This window comes from Ranitomeya imitator, chromosome 5, assembly GCF_032444005.1.
Source record: "Ranitomeya imitator isolate aRanImi1 chromosome 5, aRanImi1.pri, whole genome shotgun sequence".
NCBI classification, from domain to species: Eukaryota; Metazoa; Chordata; class Amphibia; order Anura; family Dendrobatidae; genus Ranitomeya; species Ranitomeya imitator.
The window spans coordinates 68,242,582-68,265,322 of record NC_091286.1 but is presented as its reverse complement, the minus strand read 5'-3'; the positions used below and the strand labels follow the sequence as shown (position 1 = coordinate 68,265,322).

The window sequence follows — 22,741 nt, the reverse complement described above, 5'->3', positions numbered from 1 at the left end:
ACTTGGTCATGTAATTTTTTGTTTACAATTGATCTGAAACCTTTTCGGTGGAATTCACAAATGTCTTGTGATCAATACACACGATAAGTAAAATGGGACAAATGTATTAAGAGTTGCAGGTTGCTTCATAAATATGTTGGATCTTTGCATGTGAGGGCACCAAGAAATGAAATCTACAGCAGCTATGAGCTGGCACATTTCTGATATAATTGATGGAAAATTCTAGTGTAAAATAATGAATCTGACTGTGGTTGCCCATCCCCCTCTAAGCCCTGAAAAAGTAGCAAAATCTACCTGTATAGCAGTCCCGTTTGTTTTTGGTGAGAAAAATAAACTGAAGTGCAGACCTTGATAACCGCTCCCACCAACCCTGTTTTATGCCATGTAATAAAGTAAATTATCTCTGCAGAACATATCAAAGGTAATATCCTCTAAAGTGCTCTAGACAGTGAGTGTAAGCTGTGTACAAACTGTTCAGAAAGTAGAAAATGGATGTTCAGTTATGTCTGCGAATATAATAGGGATATGAACCACAGGGAGATTGCATTTAATACAGAAATGTAAAGTATTTACCTTAAGTATCTCCTTGCTGTATTGTTCCTGATTGTTAGAGCCTCTACCACATGTTAACTGCAAACGATAAAAAGTGAAGTAGAGGATTAAAAAAAAGTGTCAATTACTCAATCTGTGACAATTACTCATCCTTAAAGGAACCAGTCATTAAGTTTTCACCAGATGAGTACGGCCAGCACCTTTTCAAGCCCTCTATTACAGCATTCTAGTGAGCTGTATGGAAGTCCCCAATCTGCTCTGCAAGGCACAAAAAAGATATTTTATTATGTCAATGGTAATCTGTGGTCTTGATCCGGCGCCTCCTCTCTACTTACGATCGCCGTTCTACTTTTCCCAACTTCGTGTGGATAACGCATCCTACATCATCCATTGTCCTCAAATCCACTTTTTTATTTTTGTCCTGATCTGCCAACTTAATGCAGATGTAAACAGATACTAAGCTCATATTCACTTCTGCGAAAAGTTTTAGGACCCAGATTTCCAGGGTATGCCAGTATCGGCAAGTTAGAGGACAGGCTTTTTTAAATGGCGTTCCAGTCATTGTAGATGTCTGTCTATTTTCTGTGGAACGTGTTCTGGTTATAATCTATACTGGTTGTTTTGTTTTTGTAGATTGTAAGCTTGTGAGCAGGGACCTCGCCCCTAAGGTCAAAGTTTAAATTGTCTTAACTTGTACTGAATTTATTGTCTGTACATGTCCCCGCTTAATTGTAAAGTGCTGCGGAATATGTTGGTGCTATATAAATAAAAATTATCATTATTATTATTTCCTAACCTTGTCTTAGATCAATATCTGTAGTTTCCTTAATTTGTCACCGATCACCCATGCAAGTCTAGTTTGTTCAATGTTAATGTTATAAATAGCAGGAGAAGCTTTGAATATTTCTATTCTATTTTTTTTATTTTTATTTATTGCATTCGAGAAACTTGCTGATGAAACAATAATAGTAATAACTGACATTGATTTTTCTATTACCTGTCCTTACAACAACTGAAGTTTTTTCATGTGCCCATTACTACCGCTAAAATTGTGTTGCAAAAATCGTGACCCTGTTGTCTCCTCTGCAGAGCGGCTTCTAAGTATGACGCAGACTGAAAGGCGCAAAGAGCTGTGCAAGGATTATATACCGCTGGACAACATTCAGTCGCTGCTGAAAGAGCAACAGAGTTCTGCATATGAAGGTATGTAGAATATAGTTTTCACATCATTTAACAGTACATAGTAATATACTAAAAATAGTCATTTTCAAAATAAATTGGCTGTTAAGGAGTTTAAGTTGTTGGTCCAATACGCTTTATTTTTTTCCTTTCCTTCTTCCCAGAGACATAACTTTTAACTTTCTTTTTTCATTTTTCTTCTCAATATGGCCATATGAGAGCTTGTTTTTTTGTAGGATAAGTTCTACATTTGCATGACGCCATGGATTTGACCATATCATGTACTGGAAAAGAGGAAAACATTCCAAGTGCTGTGAAATTGCAAAAAAAAAAAAATGCAATTCCACAATTTATTACCGTATATTTTTTTTATTTTTTGTATTTACCATGTTCAATAAATGATAAAACTGACCCATCATTATGATTCTCCAGGTCACTAAGAGTACGCAGATACCCAGCATGTATGGTTTTTTATTTAAGTGATGGAAAAAAAGAGATCCAAAATTTGAGAAAAAAAACTGGCTTATGTCACCGTTTTCCCGAGACCCATAGCGTCTGTTTTTCTTCAAGTTCTAGGGCTGTATTTTTTTTGCATTTTGAGCTGACTTTTTTTTTTTTTATTGATACCGTGTTTGGTTAGATACGGTGTTTTAATCGCCTGTTATTGCAATATTGAGGCTTTCAAAGAAACTAGCTCTTGAATTTCAATTTTTTTTATTAATTTACTTTATATTTTGATATCAAACACTTCGGGAAGGCAGCTATGTGTCTTTGTGTATTTTTTTTTATTTTTAATATGGCGTCATAACAATACACTACTATGTGTAGCAAAAATCATGATCTTCAATGAACGTCTGCCATGAGTCAGCATTCCCAGGAGTATTGTAATGAGCGGCATGGTCTTCTGCAGACCCCCTCCCCCCCAGGTTGTCATGAAAAACAATTGATGCCCCACGATTGCATGAGTGGGACTTGGGACTTGCTTCCGACTAGCACGAGTTAAATGCTGCTGTCAGTGGTATTTTTCCCTTCCCCATGACAGCACCGTTACGTGAGAGATGGCTCCCACCCCCAAGAACAGGAAACCTGCAGAGGAGATAAAAGATGGGGGCGGCACCACTCTCCTCAGTTTGGTTTCCTGTTCTGGCGGGGAGCCTGAGGTGCTGCATACGGAGGGATCTCTCTCTGGCAGATTCTGGTCCGGAGACCAAGGCGCGTGGCGGGTGTCGGCGCGCGCTCGCCACTTACGGGCCCTGGAGCTGCGGAGAAGCATCCTGCCTGCTGCGGGCTCCCCGGCATTCGCTCCTGGCCGGAGGCTGAGCTGGGGTAAGGGGGCGTGCCCATCACGACGCCAGGCGCTGAGTGAATGGGGAAACTTCCTGTATCAAACCGGAAGTGATGTCACACGCCGAGTGACAGCGGTGTGCTGACACTCCCAGAGGGGAGCAGCTTCAGGGACGCATACACCGCTCTAAAATCATTTAAGGAGGGAGCGGCAATCCTGACGCCAGCTACAGCCTCCTGCAGAATGGCGGACCCGGTGGAATCTGCCATTCCAGCAGAGAACCCACAGCCTGCCGTGGTATTAAGGTTTCCTGGGGTGACTGCCTTTTTAAGGCAAAAACGAATCTGTAACACTATATTTCACGTATACAAAGAAAGAAAGTGACGTCCAAACAAAAGAATAAAGTATGTGCACTCTGTGAGAAAGCCCTCCCTAGAGCATATGAAAAACTGATCTGTCGTCCGTGTATAGAGAAAACGGTGACTCCAGAACATTAAAGCAATTGTTAGAGATGAGGTCCAGAGCACAGTAAAAGAGCATTTTAAACAACATGAATTGCATAGTTCCGAAAATACATCTTCTGCCCCTACACAGAACTGACATAGAATCTAAGGGGGAACCAGTGGAATTACTGCCTGGGGGTGACTGACTTAAACTCTACAGAAGAAGAGTTTGGTCACCCGTATGTGTTATCTGAAGATATTGGGAAATTGTTGAAACTTGTTCGTTCTACCCTAGGAGTTGAAACCCCAAAAGAACAGCAATCAATCCATGATTCAATGTTTAACAATTTGGAGGGAAGGAAACAGAGGGTATTTCCGTTTCATGATAATGTCCTAAATCTGATTAAAAAGGAATGGAAAAAGCAGAGTAAGAAAATGGCAGTCCCCCAGGCATTAAAACGTAAATATCCCTTTGATGAGGAGATATGACAAATGGGAGAAAGCGCCTAAGCTTGATGCAGCCATTGCGAGTACCTCCAGAGGTATTGCTCTTCCCTTAGGGGACATGGGCGCCTTGAAGGTCCCCCTTGACAGAAAGGCGGATGCCTTTTTAAAATCTGCTTGGGAGGCGTCGACCTTGTTGTTCAAAGAAGCAGTAGCCGCCACCTGCACAGCTCGGGCCGTGGTAAAATGGTTAGAAGAACTAGGGGAACAAATAAGAGACAAATTCCCAAGGGATAGACTCATGGAAGTAATACCGTCATTACAAAATGCGGCGGGGTTCCTAGCAGACACTGCCATTGACTCGGTACGTTTTTCTGCTCGGGCATGCATGCTTTCCAATTCAGGTAGAAGAAGACTATAGCTAAAGAATTGGAATGCTGACTTCAAATCAAAGGTAAAACTTTGTGCTGTACCTTGTGAAAGACCGTACCTATTTGGGAAAGCGCTAGATGACATTTTGGAGAAGACTGCAGATAAGAAGCATTTCCTCCGCCCCCTTGTTCAGACGCTGTTGGGGTGACGTGCGTCGATCCTTTTGGGGGTCAGGTAAAGCAGGCCGAGTCCGGCCAGCAGATAGATCCACTCGGGGGAGGGCTTGGAATGATAGAAGAGACAGAGGCTTCCTCTTCAATAAGCCCCCTCATAAACCAGACCCTAAACAACAATAACGCCAGAGTCCGGGTGGGAGGAAGGCTTTGGTTTTTCGTCCATCAATGGGAGACCTTACAGTCCTCACAATGTAATCGACCTGTTATCCAAAGGCCTACGTTTGAACTTTGTTACCCAGCCTCCTCATCGGAAAAGTCACCCACGTAGCACTAAAACCAAAAGTTGCTAGAAAGGGAAATCCTCCTGCTTCTGGAAAAAGTCCTTGTAAGGATACCACCACAGGATATAGGGAAGGGGTTTTACAGCACCCTATTACTCACGCCAAAACCGGATGGGTCACTAAGAAAAATTTCAATTTAAAAGCCCTAAACCAATACATCCGGGTAGAAAAATTCAAAATGGAAACACTAAAATCAGCAATAAAATTACTGTATCTGGGTTGTTACAAGGCAGTGATAGATCTTACGGATGCATACTACCATGTACCAATCTGCATAGAACATCAACAGTCTCTGAGGATGGTGGTACTGCTGGATCAGGTGTACACCCATCTACAATATCAATGCCTCCCGTTTGGGGTGTCAATAGCCCCTCGTATCTTCACAAAAATAATTTCAGAGATAACATCCTACATAAGGAAAGAAAATATTCTTCTAGTACCCTACTTAGACGATTTTCTCCTTATAGCAGACACCCAGGAGGACTGCATGGAGACAGTAGTGAAAGTACTGGAGATACTGTCCAGGCTAGGATGGATAATAAATTTTAAAAAGTCAAAAATGATTCCAACCCAGATACAAGAGTTCCTGGGGAGTCAGATAAACTCAACCAAACAAGTCTGTGTCCTTCTGGACAGGAAGGTCGAGGCTATAAAACAAAGGATAAGACCAGCACAGAGTACCCGATCCATCTCGGTGAGGGAGGCCAGCCATGTCTCTACTGGGTATGCTGACAGCATCGATCCCGGCTGTCCAATGGGCATAACTACATTCCAGAGAGTTACAGTGGCAGATATTGTCAGAACAAGTAAAAAACCCTTACAACTTGAACCGAAAAATCACATTAGCACCACAGGTACGGGACTCTCTAAATTGGTGGTTAGAAACCAAAAACTTAAAAAAAGAGGTTTCATGGTCAATACACAATCCCCTGGTTCTATCAACGGGTGCGAGTCCATTAGGCTGGGGGGCGCACCTCAAAGATCATATCCTGCAAGGCCTTTGGGATCCCCAGATGGAATCGGCCTCCTCAAACCTTAAGGAACGAACAGCAGTAAGGCTAGCAATTCTTCAAGCAGAAGAACACATAAAAGGAAGACATCTAGTGGTGTTGTCCGACAACAGCACAACAGTTTCATACATAAACCGTCAAGGGGGAACAAGATCGAGACTGTTGTTGGAAGAGGCAAAAATACTGTTTTACTGGGGGGTGAAAACCATCTCCTGTCACTAACAAGCACACACCTAAGAGTAGCAGACAACCTTGTTGCAGACTTCTTAAGTTAACATGTGCTACATCAAGGTGAATGGTCCTTAGATCAAAGCGTCTTTGGATAAATCTGTGCCGCCTGGGGGGTTCCCCAAGTAGACCTGTTTTCCACAAAACAAAACCGGAAAGTGGAAAAGTTCTACTCCCTGAACCCAAGGGAAAATCCAGAGGGTGTGGATGCGTTGCTTCACCCGTGGAAATATCAACTTGCTTACGCTTTTCCACCTATCCCACTAATTCCTACAGTCCTAAAGAAAATCTGGGAGGACAAAACACACATAATCCTAATCGCACCCTTCAGGCCGAAGAGAGCATGGTTGACTTGGCTCAGGCTTATGTTCATCTCTGACCCTTGGATCCTTCCAGATGTCCCAAATCTTACACCAGGGTCCGGTAACGCATCCTCAAGTACACAACCTGCACCTCACTGCGTGGAACTTAAGGGGACTTCTGCTAGCAAAGGGATTCTCTGACCCGTTAGTCACTACCCTGCTATCCAGTAGGAAAAAGGTCACATCTGATAAATAACAAAAGGTGTGGGAAAAATTTCTAGAATTTTCGGGACGACACCTGTTAAATACCATCCAAAAAGTTCCAATGGCTGAGGTTCTAGAATTCCTCCAGAAAGGGTTGGAAAGGGGGTTGTCTACCAGCAATTTAAAAGTGCAGGTTTTGGCGCTTAGCGCCCTGTTTGAACAGAAATTGGCTAATCACCCCTGGGTGTATAGATTCATCCGAGCCTCCTTTACGGCCAGACCATTTAAACCCCGTCCAAAGGTTGCTCCCTGGGATCTAAATTTAGTATTGAATGCCTTAACCTCCTCTCCTTTTGAGCCTCTTTCTGCCATCTCGGTAAAAGCCTTAACCTTAAACTGTTCTCCTGATTGCCCTTACGTCTGCTAGACGTATTAGTGAGCTCCAAGCCATATCTGTAGATCCCCCATATACTGTGTTTATGGATGACAGAGCAATTATTAAAACTGACCCGGCCTTCTTACCAAAGGTCAACTCTAAATTTCACAGGGATCAGGAGATAGTGCTGCCCTCATTTTGTGCTTCCCCCAAATCCCAGGGAGAATAAACCTTCCATTGCCTAGACGTCAGACGTTGTCTACTTCAATATCTAGAAGTGTCAAAACCATGGTGTCAGTCGTCAGCCCTTTTTGCTTCCTTCCAGGGGGCAAACAGGGGGAAAAAGGCCACAAAATCAACCATCACACGGTGGCTTTGTATGGCTATATCACTTTCTTACTCCTCTTTGGGGCAAAGCATTCCACTGGGTGTAACGCCTCACTCTACAAGGGCTATTGCCACATCCTGGGCCAAGAGGGCATACGCATCTATAGAACAGAACTGTAATGCAGCAGTATGGTCCTCACCTACTACTTTCTTCCGCCACTACAGGCTATATCTGGGGTTATCAAGTCTTGCCTTTGGGAGAAAGGTGTTATCTGCTGTTGTCCCACCCTAGGAGTCTTTTCTATTTCTTCCTCTCACCTAACTGTGCGGTCATGGGGAAGGGAAAAAATTATTACTTACGAGTACCGTATTTTTCTGACCATAAGACGCAATTTTTTTCCTCCAAATTTGAGAGGAAACTACTGTGGGTGCGTTTTATGGTATGGATGTAACTTGAAGAGGGAGCAGCAGCGAGTTTGATTGCACTGGGAGGCAGGAGGCAGAAAAATGTCCCTGCCAGGCTTCAGGAATCAGCACTGGGGAAACCACATGGTCCCGATCATTAAAGTGCAGTGAATATTCATTAGCTGCTTCCCCGCCCACCTGTCAGCTGAGCAGTGAGTCTGGGGCAGCAAATGAATACTCCTTCACAGGGACACACATGGTTTCCCCAGCGCTGGATTCCTGCAGCAGCTGGGGAGATCTGTGTGTCTGGTGGAAGAGGCAGCAGCAGGGGCCAAAGGGGACAAGATCGCTGTGTACCTGCCTGCCAGGGCTGTGCTGGATGCTGAGTACTGGGCATAAGGACCTGTGATGTCATGAAGAGGGCGGGCTGGAGCATCACATGACAGCACAGAGCCCTCCCTCTTCTGATGTCATCACAGGTCATGCAGACACCACACTGCAATCTGCAAGCTTGCTCCTGTGCTGTGGAGAGACAACAAGAGGGAGCGCTCTGTGGTGTCATGGGATGCTCCAGCATTTTATCTCACCACAGTATGGCTGGCTGCCACAATTAAAAGGTTTGTCACAACACACAATAAAGCACTCTGCCACTTCTGTGGTGAACTATAACTCCCAGCATGCCATAGGTTCTGCAGGATATGCTGGGAGTTATAGTTCTCCCAATGGGATCCCAAAGCAGCACTCCAGTGTTATTTTTCAGTGCTGGAGTGGTGCTTTCAATATAATCCCTGTGCCCCCATTCTTATACTCATCCTCCAGCATCTTCATATAGTACTTTACAGACACCACACTGGTTCCGCTGCACCATCTTCTACCCGCAGCTTCCAACATAATAACATACTATTATATATAATAACAACACATATAATAGTATGTTTATGTTATTAAATATTTTACCACCTTTTTTGCTTCAAATATTTTTTTCCCTATTTTCCACCTCTACAACCTGGGTGCGTCTTATAGTCCGGTGCATCTTATAGTCTGAAAAATACGATAATTAGATTTTCCAGATCCATGACAGCACCGCACTAATTCCCGCCCTATCTTGGTGATGGTAGTGTGATTCACAAAAAAGCAAAAGTATATACGTGTGTGTATATATGTATGTATGTATGTGTATATATGTGTGTGTGTGTGTGTATATATGTATACACACATACACTAATATCCACGGATGCAAGCCTTGAAGGTGAATCATTATTTCAAGATCTATTGCTTAAAGTTTCTTTGAGAAACCTTTTTAAGGGTTTTTCAGGACTTTTATATTACGTTTAGGTTAGACTATCAATATCTAGTTGTTTTGCATTGATATTACCACTAAAGAGGCCCTAAGGGTATGTTCACACGTTCCTGATTTCCCTCCTTTTTTTTTCAGGACTAAAAACCGCAGCTCTTGGCAGAAAACGCACGTCCTTTTTTTGGTGCGTTTTTTGGTGCGTTTTTTGGTGCGTTTTTTGATGCGTTTTTTGATGCATTTTTCTATGCAGAGTCTGTATGTTTTTCTAGGAAGTTTTTTAAAGTTAAAATGGCTGAAAATACCCTAACCCTATTCTAACCTTAGTGAAAAAAAAAAAATTCTTAATTTTTTTATTGTCCCTACCTATGGGGCTGACAAAGGGGGGCGGGGGGAGGGTGTCATTTACTATTTTTTTTATTTTGATCACTGAAATAGGTTATATCTCAGTGATCAAAATGCACTTTGGAACAAATCTGCCGGCCGGCAGATTCGGCGGGCGCACTGCGCATGCGCCCGCCATTTTGCAAGATGGCGGCGCCCAGGGAAAAGACGGCCGGACGGACACCGGGAGGCCGGGTAAGTATAAGGGGGGGGGGGGGGCGTCGGAGCATGGGGGGGTGGGATTGGAGCACGGGGGGGCAGCCACACTGCAGCGGTTCTGCACCACAAACCGCGGTAAAACCCGCAGATATATTTTTCAATCAGAAGCCGCGACGTCATTCTCATTCACAAAACTGCTAATTCTAGGAATTGAGGACCTGCGAATGACGTCGCGGCCTCTGATTGGTCGCGTGCCGGTCACATGGGCGGCACGCGACCAATCAGAAGCCGGGACGTCATTCACAGGTCCGAAAGGCGCGCTTTTTAAACAAAGAAGCCTCCCGGATAGCAGCGTGAAGTCCAGGGGCCGCCGGAGAGGTGAGCATATCAATATTTTTTATTTTAATTCTTTATTTTACGCATCCCTATTGATTCGATACCGATACCCGATATCACAAAAATATCGGATCTCTGTATCGGAATTCCGATACCGCAAATATCGGCCGATACCCGATACTTGCGGTATCGGAATGCTCAACACTAGTTATAACTCTGGAACGCTTCAACGGATCCCACTGATTCTGACATTGTTTTCTCGTGACATATTGTATTTCATGTTAGTGGTAAAATTTATTTGATATTACCTGCGTTTATTTGTGAAAAAAAAACGTAAGTTTGATGAAAATTTTGACAATTTCGCAATTTTCCAACTTTGAATTTTTATGCCCTTAAATCACAGAGATATGTCACACAAAATACTTACGGTAATACCGTAAGTAACATTTCCCACATGTCTACTTTACATCAGCACAATTTTGGAACAAATTTTTTTTTTTTAATAGGGAGTTATAAGGGTTAAAAGTTGACCAGCAATTTCTCATTTTTACAACACCATTTCTTTTTTTTAGGGACTACATCACATTTGAAGTCATTTTGCGGGGTCTATATGATAGAAAGAACCCAAGTGTGACACCACTCTAAAAACTGCACCCCTCAAGGTGCTCAAAACCACATTCAAGAAGTTTAACCCTTCAGGTATTTCACAGGAATTTTTGAAATGTTTAAAAAAAAAAAAAAAATCGAACATTTACCTTTTTTTCACAAAAAATTTACTTTAGCTCCAATTTGTTTTAAATAATAATAATTATTATTATACATTTTTATAGCGCCATTTATTCCATGGCGCTTTACATGTGAATACGGGGCCAATATAGACAAATACATTAAACATGAGCAGATAACAAGGCACACGAGTACATAAGGAGGGAGGACCCTGCCCGCGAGGGCTCACAGTCTGCAGGGGGTGGGTGAGGATACACTAGGAGAGGGAAAAGCTGGCTGTGCGGCTGTTCAGTAGGTTGAGGATCACATCATCAATAATCATCAATAATAATCATCTTTATCTTTATATAGCGCAAACATATTCCGCAGCGATTTACCATTTAATTTACCAAGGTTAACAGGAGAAATTGGACCCCAAAAGTTATTGTACAATTTGTTCTGAGTATGCTGATACCGCCATTTGACTTTTCAATGCAGAATTGACTGTAATTGAGTTAAGACGCCATGTCTCTTTTGGAGAGCCCCTGATGTGCCTAAACATTGAAACCTCCCACAAGTGACACCATTTTGGAAAGAAGACCCCTAAGGAACTTATCTAGATGTGTTGTGAAAACTTTAAACCTCCAAGTGTTTCACTACTGTTTATAATGCAGAGCCGTGAAAATAAATATTCTATATATTTTTTTTTTCCACAAAAATTATTTTTTAGCCCCCGGTTTTGTATTTTCCCAAGGGTAACAGGAGAAATTGGACTCCAAAAGTTGTTGTCCAATTTGTCCTGAGTACGCTGATACCCCATATGTTTGGGTAAACCCCTGTTTGGGTGCACGGGAGAGCTGGGAAGGGAGAGAGCACTGTTTTACTTTTTCAGCGCAGAATTGGCTGGAATTGAGATCGGACGCCATGTTGCGTTTGGAGAGACCCTGATGTGCCTAAACAGTGGAAACCCCCCAATTATAACTGAAACTCTTACCCAAACACCCCTAACCCTAATCTCAACCATAATACTAACCACACCCCTAACCCTAATCCCAACCCTTATCCCAACTGTAAATGTAATCCAAACCCTAACGGAAAAATGGAAATAATTTTTTTTATTATTTTCAATAAATAAGGGGGTGATGAAGGGGGGTTTGATTTACTATTGATAGCGGGGTTTTTTTAGTGGATTTTTATGATTGGCAGCCGTCACACGCTAAAAGACGCTTTTTATTGCAAAAAATAGTTTTTGCGTCTCCACATTTTGAGAGGTATAATTTTTCCATATTTTGGTCCACAGTCATGTGAGGTCTTGTTTTTTTGCGGGACGAGTTGGTTTTTATTGGTACCATTTTCAGACACGTAACATTTTTTGATCGCTTTTTATTCCGATTTTTGTGAGGAAGAATGAACAAAAACCAGCTATTCACGAATTACTTTTGGGAGGGGCGCTTATACCGTCCCACGTTTAGTAAAATTGATAAAGCAGTTTTAGTCTTCAGGTCAGAACGATTACAGTGATGGCTCATTTATAACTTTTTTATGTTTTGGCGCTTTTATATGATAAAAACTATTTTACATAAAAAATAATAATTTTTGCATCACTTTATTCTGAGGACTATAACTTATTTTTTTGCTGATGACACTGTATGGTGGCTCTTTTTTGCGGGACAAGATGACATTTTCAGCGGTACTCTGGTTATTTATATTAGTCTTTATGATCGCGTGTTATTCCACATTTTGTTCAGTGGTATGATAATAAAGTTTCATTTTTCCTATCGCCACGACAGCACCCACAACGAGAGAGGGGATCCGCCCACCTTCCGGACAGGAACCTACAGGTTAAAAAGGGGCGGCCCCCCTCGCCCTCCAGTTTGGGTTCCTGTCCGGACGGCGGGAGCCTGCAGGAGTCTTTCTGTCTTACCCGGGTCTGCCAAGCCTCTGTGCGGTGTCCGGGGGGGGAACGGCAGAGTCAGGGGCCCGGAAGCAGCGTCGGGGGAAGTCTTGTTTTCAGCCTCCCCCCTCGTCTGGCGAGGATTAGTTGCGTTCCCGGGGGAAGGCACGCCGCCCTGGGTCGTCCACACGCGCGCGATGCTGCTGGAGCAGGTCGGCGCTTATGACCCGGAAGTAAAGGTAACGGCTTCCGGAGGAGACCGGGAGGAGCGCGGGACTTTTGAAAGGAAGCAGCGCTCAGGTGAGTGTGTGTGCGGCAACATGTCTTCGGCAGGAGACGCCGAACACAGACAAGGAGAGCACATCAGCAGGTCTCTTAGTGGGGATGTGGTACGCGGGCAGCAGGACCCTGGCAACCCGACGTCACGTCGCACCTCACCCCCTCAGAAACCGGTACTCTATATTTGTCAGCAGTGGTGAGTTTGATATGTGAACCATTGCCTGATACAACTGTTTTTCTATACTATGCTTTGTTGTAGGGGAAGAAGGTCTCCAAATCTAAGCATAAGCAGTGTGCTTTATGCACAGAGCCTCTACCTGACACCTATGTAAAGAAATTATGTCAAACATGTATATGCCGTACGTTAGAAGAAGAGGCCCCTCTCCGGGTATCGGATTTGAGGGAAGTAATTAGGGAAGAAATAAAATCATCCCTTAAATCCAGACGGCATAAAAAAAGCAGTGTGGAGTTAGTGTCCGATTCCAGCCCTTCGCTACAAGAGGGCGAATGCTCGGAAAGTTCTTCGGCATCCTCTTCAGATGAGGAGGGAAGGCCTTGCTTTTCCACGGATAGTATGGAGACCTTAATCAGAGCAGTCCGTGCGACTATGGGGGTTGCAGAGAGTAAAGAACCGAAAACAACCCAGGAGATCATGTTCGCAGGGCTGAGCCAGAGAAGTCGGAAAGCTTTCCCAGTGGTGGATTCAGTTAAGGATCTGGTCAGATGGGAGTGGGACAAGCTGGATAAGGGGTTTTTACCTTCAGCTGCAAAAAGAAGGTACCCCTTTGAGGATGACACCTTATCCCAGTGGATGAAGGTTCCGAAAGTGGATGGGGCAGTAGCCTCTACTTCAAAGACAGCCTCATTACTGTTAGAAGATGTAGGGCTCCTCAAGGATCCTTCAGACAGGAAGGCTGACATGCTCCTTAAAAAACTATGGGAGTCGTCATCTGGAGCCTTTAAACCCGCTACCGCAGGCACCTGTACGGCTAGATCAATCATGGTCTGGGTGACTCAGCTGGAGGAACAGCTCAAAGCAAAGGTACCCAGGGATAAATTGTTGAATTCCCTGTCTCAGGTCAGAGAAGGAGCAGCTTATCTAGCGGATGCCTCGATTGATTCCCTGAAATTGGCCGCAAGATCGGAATGTCTTTCGAATGCAGCCAGACGGGCACTATGGCTAAAGACCTGGAAGGGGGATGCTCAGGCTAAAGCCAAATTGTGCTCCATTCCGTGTAAGGGTGAGTACCTATTCGGCCTGGTGCTGGATGACATCCTTGCAAAGGCAGAAGACAGAAAGAAGGGATTTCCTAAAACATTTAATCCCACTTTTAGGAATGCCTTCCGGAGATGCATGCCCTTCAGAAAATTCCAGTCAGACCAACAGGGATATAATCGTGACTGGGAAACGTCGGATCAAAAGAAGAAAGGTGGATACTATAAGAACCCTTCATCTTTCTCAAGACGTAGACGTAATTACAGATAGAACAGATCTACCAGTAGGGGAAAGACTAAGGTTCTTCTCAGAAGAATGGAGAAAGATAACTTCTAGTGCCTGGATAATGGGGGTAGTCGAGTCAGGGTTAAAACTAGAATTTTTGAGAACTCCCCCAAATCATTTTGTAATAACATCACTGGACACTCCGGCCCAACAACAGGCCTTAGAATTAGAGATTCAACAATTGCTTACAAAGCGAGTTATTGAAGAAGTACCAAAACATCAGGAGAAGACGGGTTTTTATTCTCCGCTATTCTTAATCTCTAAACCTGATGGGTCCTTTAGGACTATCATAAATTTACGTAAATTAAATAAATATCTTCAGTACCACGCTTTTAAGATGGAATCCATTAAATCAGCAACTAAGCTTTTGATTCCTAGGTGCTACATGTCGGTCTTGGATCTAAAAAATGCGTACTACCATCTTCCAGTTCACAGAAATCACCAGCAATTCCTCAGGATGGCAGTATGGGTAAACCATAAGATTAAACATTTTCAATTTTTGGCAATGCCCTTTGGCCTGTCCATGGCACCTAGAGTTTTTACGAAGGTTGTTTTGGAAGTAATGGCCCATATCAGGGAAAAGGAAACCCTTGTAGTGCCCTATCTAGACGATTTTTTGATAGTTGGAAATTCAATTGCTCAGTGTACGTCTAGGGTAAATGCCATAATATCATCCCTACAGGAACTCGGATGGATTATCAACTGGGAAAAGTCAACACTGGAACCCACAAGACGTCAAATGTTCCTAGGAGTTCTTCCTACCAGAAGAGAAGAAGCAGAAGATCATTCAAAGGATCACGGCCGTAAGAGAAATTCCAAACTTAAGTTTAAGAGACGCAATGTCTCTACTGGGATCTTTGACTGCGTGTATATCGGCGGTGAGATGGGCTCAGGCTCATACCCGAATGCTTCAATACGAAGTTCTTCAAGCAGAGAAAGATCTTCACGGTGCTCTAAGCAGGAAGTTCAAATTATCACCCGCCACTCTTCACGATCTGAGATGGTGGCTCAATCTAGCACATTTGTCAAAAGGAGTTCTCTGGACCATCACTCCGGACAATGTAGTTACAACAGATGCCAGTCCGTTCGGTTGGGGAGCCCATATGGGAGACATTCTAACCCAAGGGCGATGGTCGATTCAAGAGTCCCAAAATTCCTCAAATCTAAGAGAGCTTGCTGCAGTCAATCAGGCTCTTCTTTGCTTACTACCATCCCTGAGGAATTCCCATGTACAGATACAAACAGACAATATGACTGTGGTAGCCTACATCAATCATCAGGGGGGACAAGGTCACGATCCCTAATGACCACTACAGCACAGATATTGTCTCTGGCCGAGAATCACTTACAATCCCTGTCGGCAGTTCATATAAAGGGGAACTCAATATAGAGGTGGACTATCTGTCGCCATTCCCTTCGTCAGGGAGAGTGGTCCCTAAACCAACAGATATTCGATCAAATAGTCAATCTGTGGGGATTACCGATAATAGATTTATTTGCTACGAGGAAGAACAGGAAGGTCAGGAGGTTCGCATCCTTACACATAGCAGACCAACCATTCATAGTGGATTCCCTTCGTGTCCGTTGGGACTTCCAGCTGGCATATGCCTTTCCCCCAATGTGTCTGATTCCGATAGTTCTCAGAAACATCCGGGAGGAAAGGGCCAGAGTGATTCTAATCGCCCCCTTTTGGCCCAGGAGGCCTTGGTTCTCTCTCCTCAGGACAATGTCTGTGTCCGATCCCTGGGTGTTGCCAGTGGTTCCGGAACTCCTTTCTCAAGGTCCATTTTGTCATCCAAATTTGGAGAGGGGGTTCTCTAATGCTTTAATAGCCACCTTATTGAAAAGCAGAAAGGAGGTCACTACGAAGATCTATACAAAAATTTGGAAGAAATTCCTTATGTTTTATCAGCAACCATTAGGAGACAAGGCTCCGATTTCAGCTATTTTAGAATTCCTTCAGAAAGGCTGGGAATTGGGGTTAGCAGTCAACACTCTAAGAGTTCATGTTTCGGCCTTGGGACCTCTATATAACAGTGATATAGCTGGTAATAGATGGGTTGCTAGGTTTATTAAGGCATGTCAGCGTTCTAACCCAATCCATATTGTAAGAATACCCCCTTGGGATTTAAATTTGGTGCTTGAGGCGTTGACTGAACCTCCTTTCGAGCCATTAGACTCTATTTCAATGAAAAATTTAACCTTAAAAACAGCTCTACTTTTAGCATTAATATCTGCCAGGAGGGTCAGTGATATACATGCGTTATCAGTAGATCCTCCCTATCTAATAATTCTCCAGGATAAGATTGTCCTAAAACCTGATCCTGCATACTTGCCAAAAGTAGCAACTAAATTTCATAGAAGTCAGGAGATTTATTTACCTTCTTTCTATGAAAATCCAGGTTCAGAAGAGGAGAAAAAATAATATACCCTAGATGTAAAGAGGGCGATATTAGAATACTTGGATAGGACACAAAGCTGGAGGCAGAGTAGGGCTCTGTTTGTTTCTTTCCAGAATCGGAAAAAGGGTTCTGGTGTCACGAAGAACTCTATCGCTAAATGGATTAGAGAAGCGATATGTCTTGCCTACTCTGCCAGGGGAGTAACACCACCAGAAGGCATCAGGGCGCACTCCACTCGGGCTATGGCATCATCCTGGGCGGAGAAGGCAGATGTCCCCATTGAAATGATATGTAAGGCGGCAACTTGGTCATCACCTTCCACCTTTTATAAGCACTATCGCCTTGATCTATCTGTTAATTCCAGCTTACAGTTTGGCCGTTCAGTACTTAGTGCTGTGGTCCCTCCCAGTTAAATAGTCTTTGAAAGTCTCTCGTTGTGGGTGCTGTCGTGGCGATAGGAAAACCGGTTTTTACGTACCGGTAATCGGATTTTACAGAGTCCACGACAGCACCCATACATTCCCCCCCGTATTTAGTTACTTATTCTTGCACTCTGTTGGAAGGTGTGCCTTAGAGATCACTCTATAGAGGTGGTGGTAGTTAATAATGTTTAAGATAATTTTGTCATGTACTGATTCATTGGCGGTATCCCTTGTACTCTGGAACACAAACTGGAGGGCGAGGGGGGCCGCCCCTTTTTAACCTGTAGGTTCCTGTCCGGAAGGTGGGCGGATCCCCTCTCTCGTTGTGGGTGCTGTCGTGGACGCTGTAAAATCCTATTACCGGTACGTAAAAACCGGTTTTTGCCTCATGTGTTTTTTTACGGTGTTCACTGAAGGGGTTAACTAGTGGGACAGTTTTATAGGTCTGGTTTTTACGGACGCGGCAATACTAAATGTGTACTTTTATTATTTTGTTTATTTTCTTTAGAAAAAGAAATGTATTCATTGGAACAATTTATTTTTTTTTTTACACATGTAAATCTATATATATTTTTTAACTTTTTTACTTTGCCCCAGGGGGGGGACTGTTATGATCCGGTGGTTTGGACAAATAATGGACCTGATAGTTACTGATAATAAGGACGAGCTCTGGGACGTGGGAACTCTGCTGACCGCAATCCCTAAACCTATCCAAACACACTAGAAATAGCCGTGGATTGCGCCTAACGCTCCCTATGCAACTCGGCACAGCCTAAGAAACTAGCTAGCCCTGAAGAAAGAAAAATAAAGCCTACCTTGCCTCAGAGAAATTCCCCAAAGGAAAAGGCAGCCCCCCACATATAATGACTGTGAGTAAAGATGAAAAAACAAACACAGAGATTAAATAGATTTAGCCAAGTTAGGCCCGACTTACTGAACAGACCGAGGATAGAAAAGGTTACTTTGCGGTCAGCACAAAAACCTACAAAAGACCACGCAGAGAGTGCAGGGAAAAATATCTTCCGCACCGACTCACGGTGCGGGAGACGCCCCTCTGCGTCCCAGAGCTTCCAGCAAGCAAGGCAATATGGACAAAAGCAAGCTGGACAGAAAAAAATGGCAAACAAGCAAAATAGCACAGAGGAACTTGGCTTCTGCTAGAGCAACAGGAACTCAGAACGATCCAGGAGCGAACTAGAGCCATAGTACAACATTGACAGCTGGCATGGGGCAAATATCTAAGTGGAGTTAAATAGAGCAGCCCACTAACGAAGTAGCCTCGTCACCTGTGGAAGGAAACTCAAACACCCACAGGCACCAGAGAAAGTCCATGGACAGAACCAGCCAAAGTACCATTCATGACCACAGGAGGGAGACTGACAACAGAATTCACAACAGGGGACATCACATTATATTGACAGATCGTTGATCTGACACTTTGCAGTGCACTGTCAGATCCGCGATCACACAGGCACTGAAGGAGGCTTGCAGGCGCCTGCTCTATGCCGCTTCCCTATGCCGCTGAAACACTGCGATCATCTTTGATCGCAGTGTGCTGGGGGTTAATGTGTCGGGAGTGGTCCATGACCGCTCCTGGCACTTGGTGCCGGATGTCAGCTGTAATAATCAGCTGACACCCGGCGGCGATTGGCCGCACTCCCCCGTGAGCGCGGCCGATCGCCTATGACTTACTATCCCGTCACTGGGAATTAAGTCCCAGGTCACCTCGACGGGATAGTACGTCATATGAGATAAAGGGATTAAAGATCTTGCATTACCTGACATGTATGTATATTTATAAAGTTAAGGGCAAGTTACGTCTAGGTAGGATTTTTGCGTAGTTATGATTAAAGACACTTCACGTCCTATAATTCATCCTTCGCTGCATTTTGTTTAAAAAAAAAAAAAGTTGTGAAATGTTTGGACCAAAGCAGCCAAGACCACATCCTGTATTCCATACAAAAAAAATCTGAACAAAATCCTTCATCTGTTACCATACGCCTGAATTTTTACATAAAATGGACCCATCTATCCATTCCCTTTGCTGGCGTTGCGTCCTGTCTAGAGGTTCTATGTTTCACATTTTTGGGACTGTCCACTGATTAAACTGTTCTAGGTGATAGTCCAACTCCTCATTAAGCAAGTTTTCGGAGTGGATCTCCAATTAAGTCCTCAGCTCTTTCTATTAAATATTTTCGCTCAATCCATATCCATGAGATCCATTAGATTGCTTTTACATATGGTAACAGCAACACGCTGTTTGATTGCCTACCATTGGAAGCAAACCTCTCCATCTTCACAACTAGATCTATATTCTCACATCAAAGATATCAAGAACTTTGAATACCGAGCAGCCATTAATAACAACAATGTAGAGAGATTAAACATTGTTTGGTCTCCTTGGGATTCCTTTGGGCCATGTAAAATATATGACCTCTGAGATGTATATAACTAGGTCGTAACATTCCACATCATATCCCCCCCCCCCCTTTCCTTTTGTCTGAGTCTGTCCGTGTGTCTGTTTGTAAACTTTTACTCTTCATCTACCTGAAAATGTTTACCTATTACTATAGTATAAGCCTGGTTGTTAACCCATAAATGATAGTGAAAAATTTAAAATGCATTTTTTCTTTTCCTGTAAAATTAGAAAGTTTTCAATAATTACAATTTAAAAACAAAGAAACCCCGCTATACTAGCCTTCCAGTCTGCTGCCATTCTCATGCAATGAGCTTTTTATCTTTCATGTACAGCTCATTTCCATGGTGCTCGTCCACCAGTTCTTGGCCAAGAGTGTGAAGTGGTTATATTCCAGAAGAGAAGTTAACATACCAGTCTGCTCTCTCCAGCCCATGGATTTCTATACAGTAGTTATCTGCTCATCTCTCTCAGCTCCGGACAAGCTGCTGTTCTAAATATTGCAAGATCGCCAGTCGACAGCATTGGCTTCTCCTAGAGCTGTTCTAAACATGGCTCACTGTCTTGAGCTGTATGATCAAATTCCTGTTATCACTATCTAAATATAAAGATAACAGTGCAGACTTGGAACAAACCACTGATGGCTGAATGTTACAGTAGAACTTGTGCTGAGCTTCATAGTTCTATTAATCTTACAGCTCTGGTACTCAAAACTGTCAGTCAAGGAGGCGAGCCCGCCCTGCTAGAAACTGGGAAATATGGAGACCGTAAGGAGCCTGCAAAGCTCTGAGCTTCTCTAGTGTCAACTTGAGAACACCCATTTTCAGCCAGTAATGAGCAAAAAAAGCAACCTGCCTCAAAAGCAAAACTTTAAAAAATAAAAAAAAGTATCCCATTTTCTTCCTCTAAATGTGCGTCTTATGGTCTGGTGAATCTTACAGTCCAAAAAGTGCAGTAGCATTTCACCCCCACACCTTCCCTTTTTATAATTGCAATTCTATAAATTTTCTTCCCTTCAGCTTGATTTTATTTTAATGCAAATATTTTAAGATTAAATTATTTTTGCATTTTAAAAGTTTCTTTTTTTTTTTAGTTGTGTGTGTGTGTGTGTGTGTGTGTGTGTGTGTATATGTATGTATATGTTCCCAATACGAAGAAAAAAATGGAGCGCAATCGCCGATCATGCTGTGCAGGTCTCTTTATTCGAACGTAATGTGATACATCTTCACGACCGGGGGTGCTGTACAAGGGGTGCGGCGAAGCTTGACGACGGCTGTTTCGCGCCTATTTGGCGCTTCAACGGGTCACTGACCCGTTGAAGCGCCAGATAGGTGCGAAACGGCCGTCGTCAAGCTTCGCCGCACCCCTTGTACAGCACCCCCGGTCGTGAAGATGTTATGAAAGGCAATTCAGTACCACAATGGACATAGCGGTCAGAACACATACAATGATCTGACAATAACCCAAAATAATAGAACGAGCTCTGAGACGTGGGAACTCTGCAGACCGCAATCCCTAATCCTCTCCAAACAACACTAGAGGCAGCCGTGGATTGCGCCTAACTCTGCCTATGCAACTCGGCACAGCCTGAGAAACTAACTAGCCTGAAGATAGAAAAATAAGCCTACCTTGCCTCAGAGAAATACCCCAAAGGAAAAGGCAGCCCCCCACATATAATGACTGTGAGTAAGATGAAAAGACAAACGTAGGGATGAAATAGATTCAGCAAAGTGAGGCCCGACTTTCTAAACAGAGCGAGGATAGGAAAGATAACTTTGCGGTCTACACAAAACCCTAAAGAAAACCACGCAAAGGGGGCAAAAAGACCCTCCGTACCGAACTAACGGCACGGAGGTACACCCTTTGCGTCCCAGAGCTTCCAGCAAAACAAATAGACAAGCTGGACAGAAAAAATAGCAAACAAAAAGCAAAGAAGCACTTAGCTATGCAGAGCAGCAGGCCACAGGAATGATCCAGGGAAAAACAAGTCCAACACTGGAACATTGACAGGAAGCATGGATCAAAGCATTAGGTGGAGTTAGGTAGAGAAGTACCTAACGAGCTCACAAGATCACCTGAGGGAGGAAACTCAGAAGCCGCAGTACCACTTTCCTCCACAAACGGAAGCTCCCAGAGAGAATCAGCCGAAGTACCACTTGTGACCACAGGAGGGAGCTCTGCCACAGAATTCACAACAGATGTATCACATTACGTTCGAATAAAGAGACCTGCACAGCATGATCGGCGAGTGCACTCCATTTTTTTCTTCGTATTGGGAACATTACATGGACTTTTCTCCAGCGGAGCTCTGCACCCAGGATCAGATATCTTGGCCTATTCAGCACAGGTGAGCGGTTCCCACTTTGTTCTTCCTGGCAACGGTGCTGTCCGGCTGTTTCTATTGTTTTTGCATATGTATATATTTATACATACATACATACATACATACATACATACATACATACATACATACATACAAGATGGTGGCCCGATTCTAACGCATTGGGTATTCTAGAATATGCATGTCCACGTAGTATATTGCCCAGCCACGTACTATACAGCACACACGTAGTCACGTAGTATATTGCCCAGTCACGTAGTATGCACCATATCCCTGTTAAATAATAATAATTTTATTTATATAGCGCCAACATATTCCGCAGCGCTTTACAAATTATAGAGGGGACTTGTACAGACAATAGACATTACAGCATAACAGAAATCACAGTTCAAAATAGATACCAAGAGGAATGAGGGCCCTGCTCACAAGCTTACAAACTATGAGGAAAAGGGGAGACACGAGAGGTGGATGGTAACAATTGCTTTAGTTATTCGGACCAGCCATAGTGTAAGGCTCAGGTGTTCATGTAAAGCTGCATGAATCATTTAACTGCCTAAGTATGTAGCAGTACAGACACAGAGGGCTAATAACTGCATAAAGTGTATGAGAACATGTTGCGAGGAACCTAAATGGTTTTTTTATTTTTTTTTGTTTGTTTGTTTTTTTGAATGGGCCACACAGGGATAGTTAGGTTAATGAGTTGATGTGGTAGGCCAATCTGAACTAATGAGTTTTTAGGGCACGCTTAAAACTGTGGGGATTGGGGATTAATTGTATTAACCTAGGTAGTGCATTCCAAAGAATCGGCGCAGCACGTGTAAAGTCTTGGAGACGGGAATGGGAGGTTCTGATTATTGAGGATGCTAACCTGAGGTCATTAGCAGAGCGGAGGGCACGGGTGGGGTGGTAGACTGAGACCAGGGAGGAGATGTAGGGTGGTGCTGAGCCATGGAGTGCTTTGTGG

The 22,741-nt window shown here is 43.5% G+C and overlaps 1 protein-coding gene across 6 annotated transcripts in view; it reads left to right on the top strand.

The window, feature by feature from the left end:
• MACROD2 (mono-ADP ribosylhydrolase 2) overlaps positions 1-22,741 on the top strand; it is a 2,991,260-nt gene that overhangs the window by 41,247 nt on the left and 2,927,272 nt on the right. For all 6 annotated transcript variants that reach the window (XM_069768762.1, XM_069768759.1, XM_069768757.1 and 3 more), the window contains exon 2: positions 1,642-1,755. In XM_069768762.1, coding sequence (XP_069624863.1) covers positions 1,642-1,755 — 114 coding nt within the window. The remainder of the gene's footprint in view (positions 1-1,641; positions 1,756-22,741) is intronic.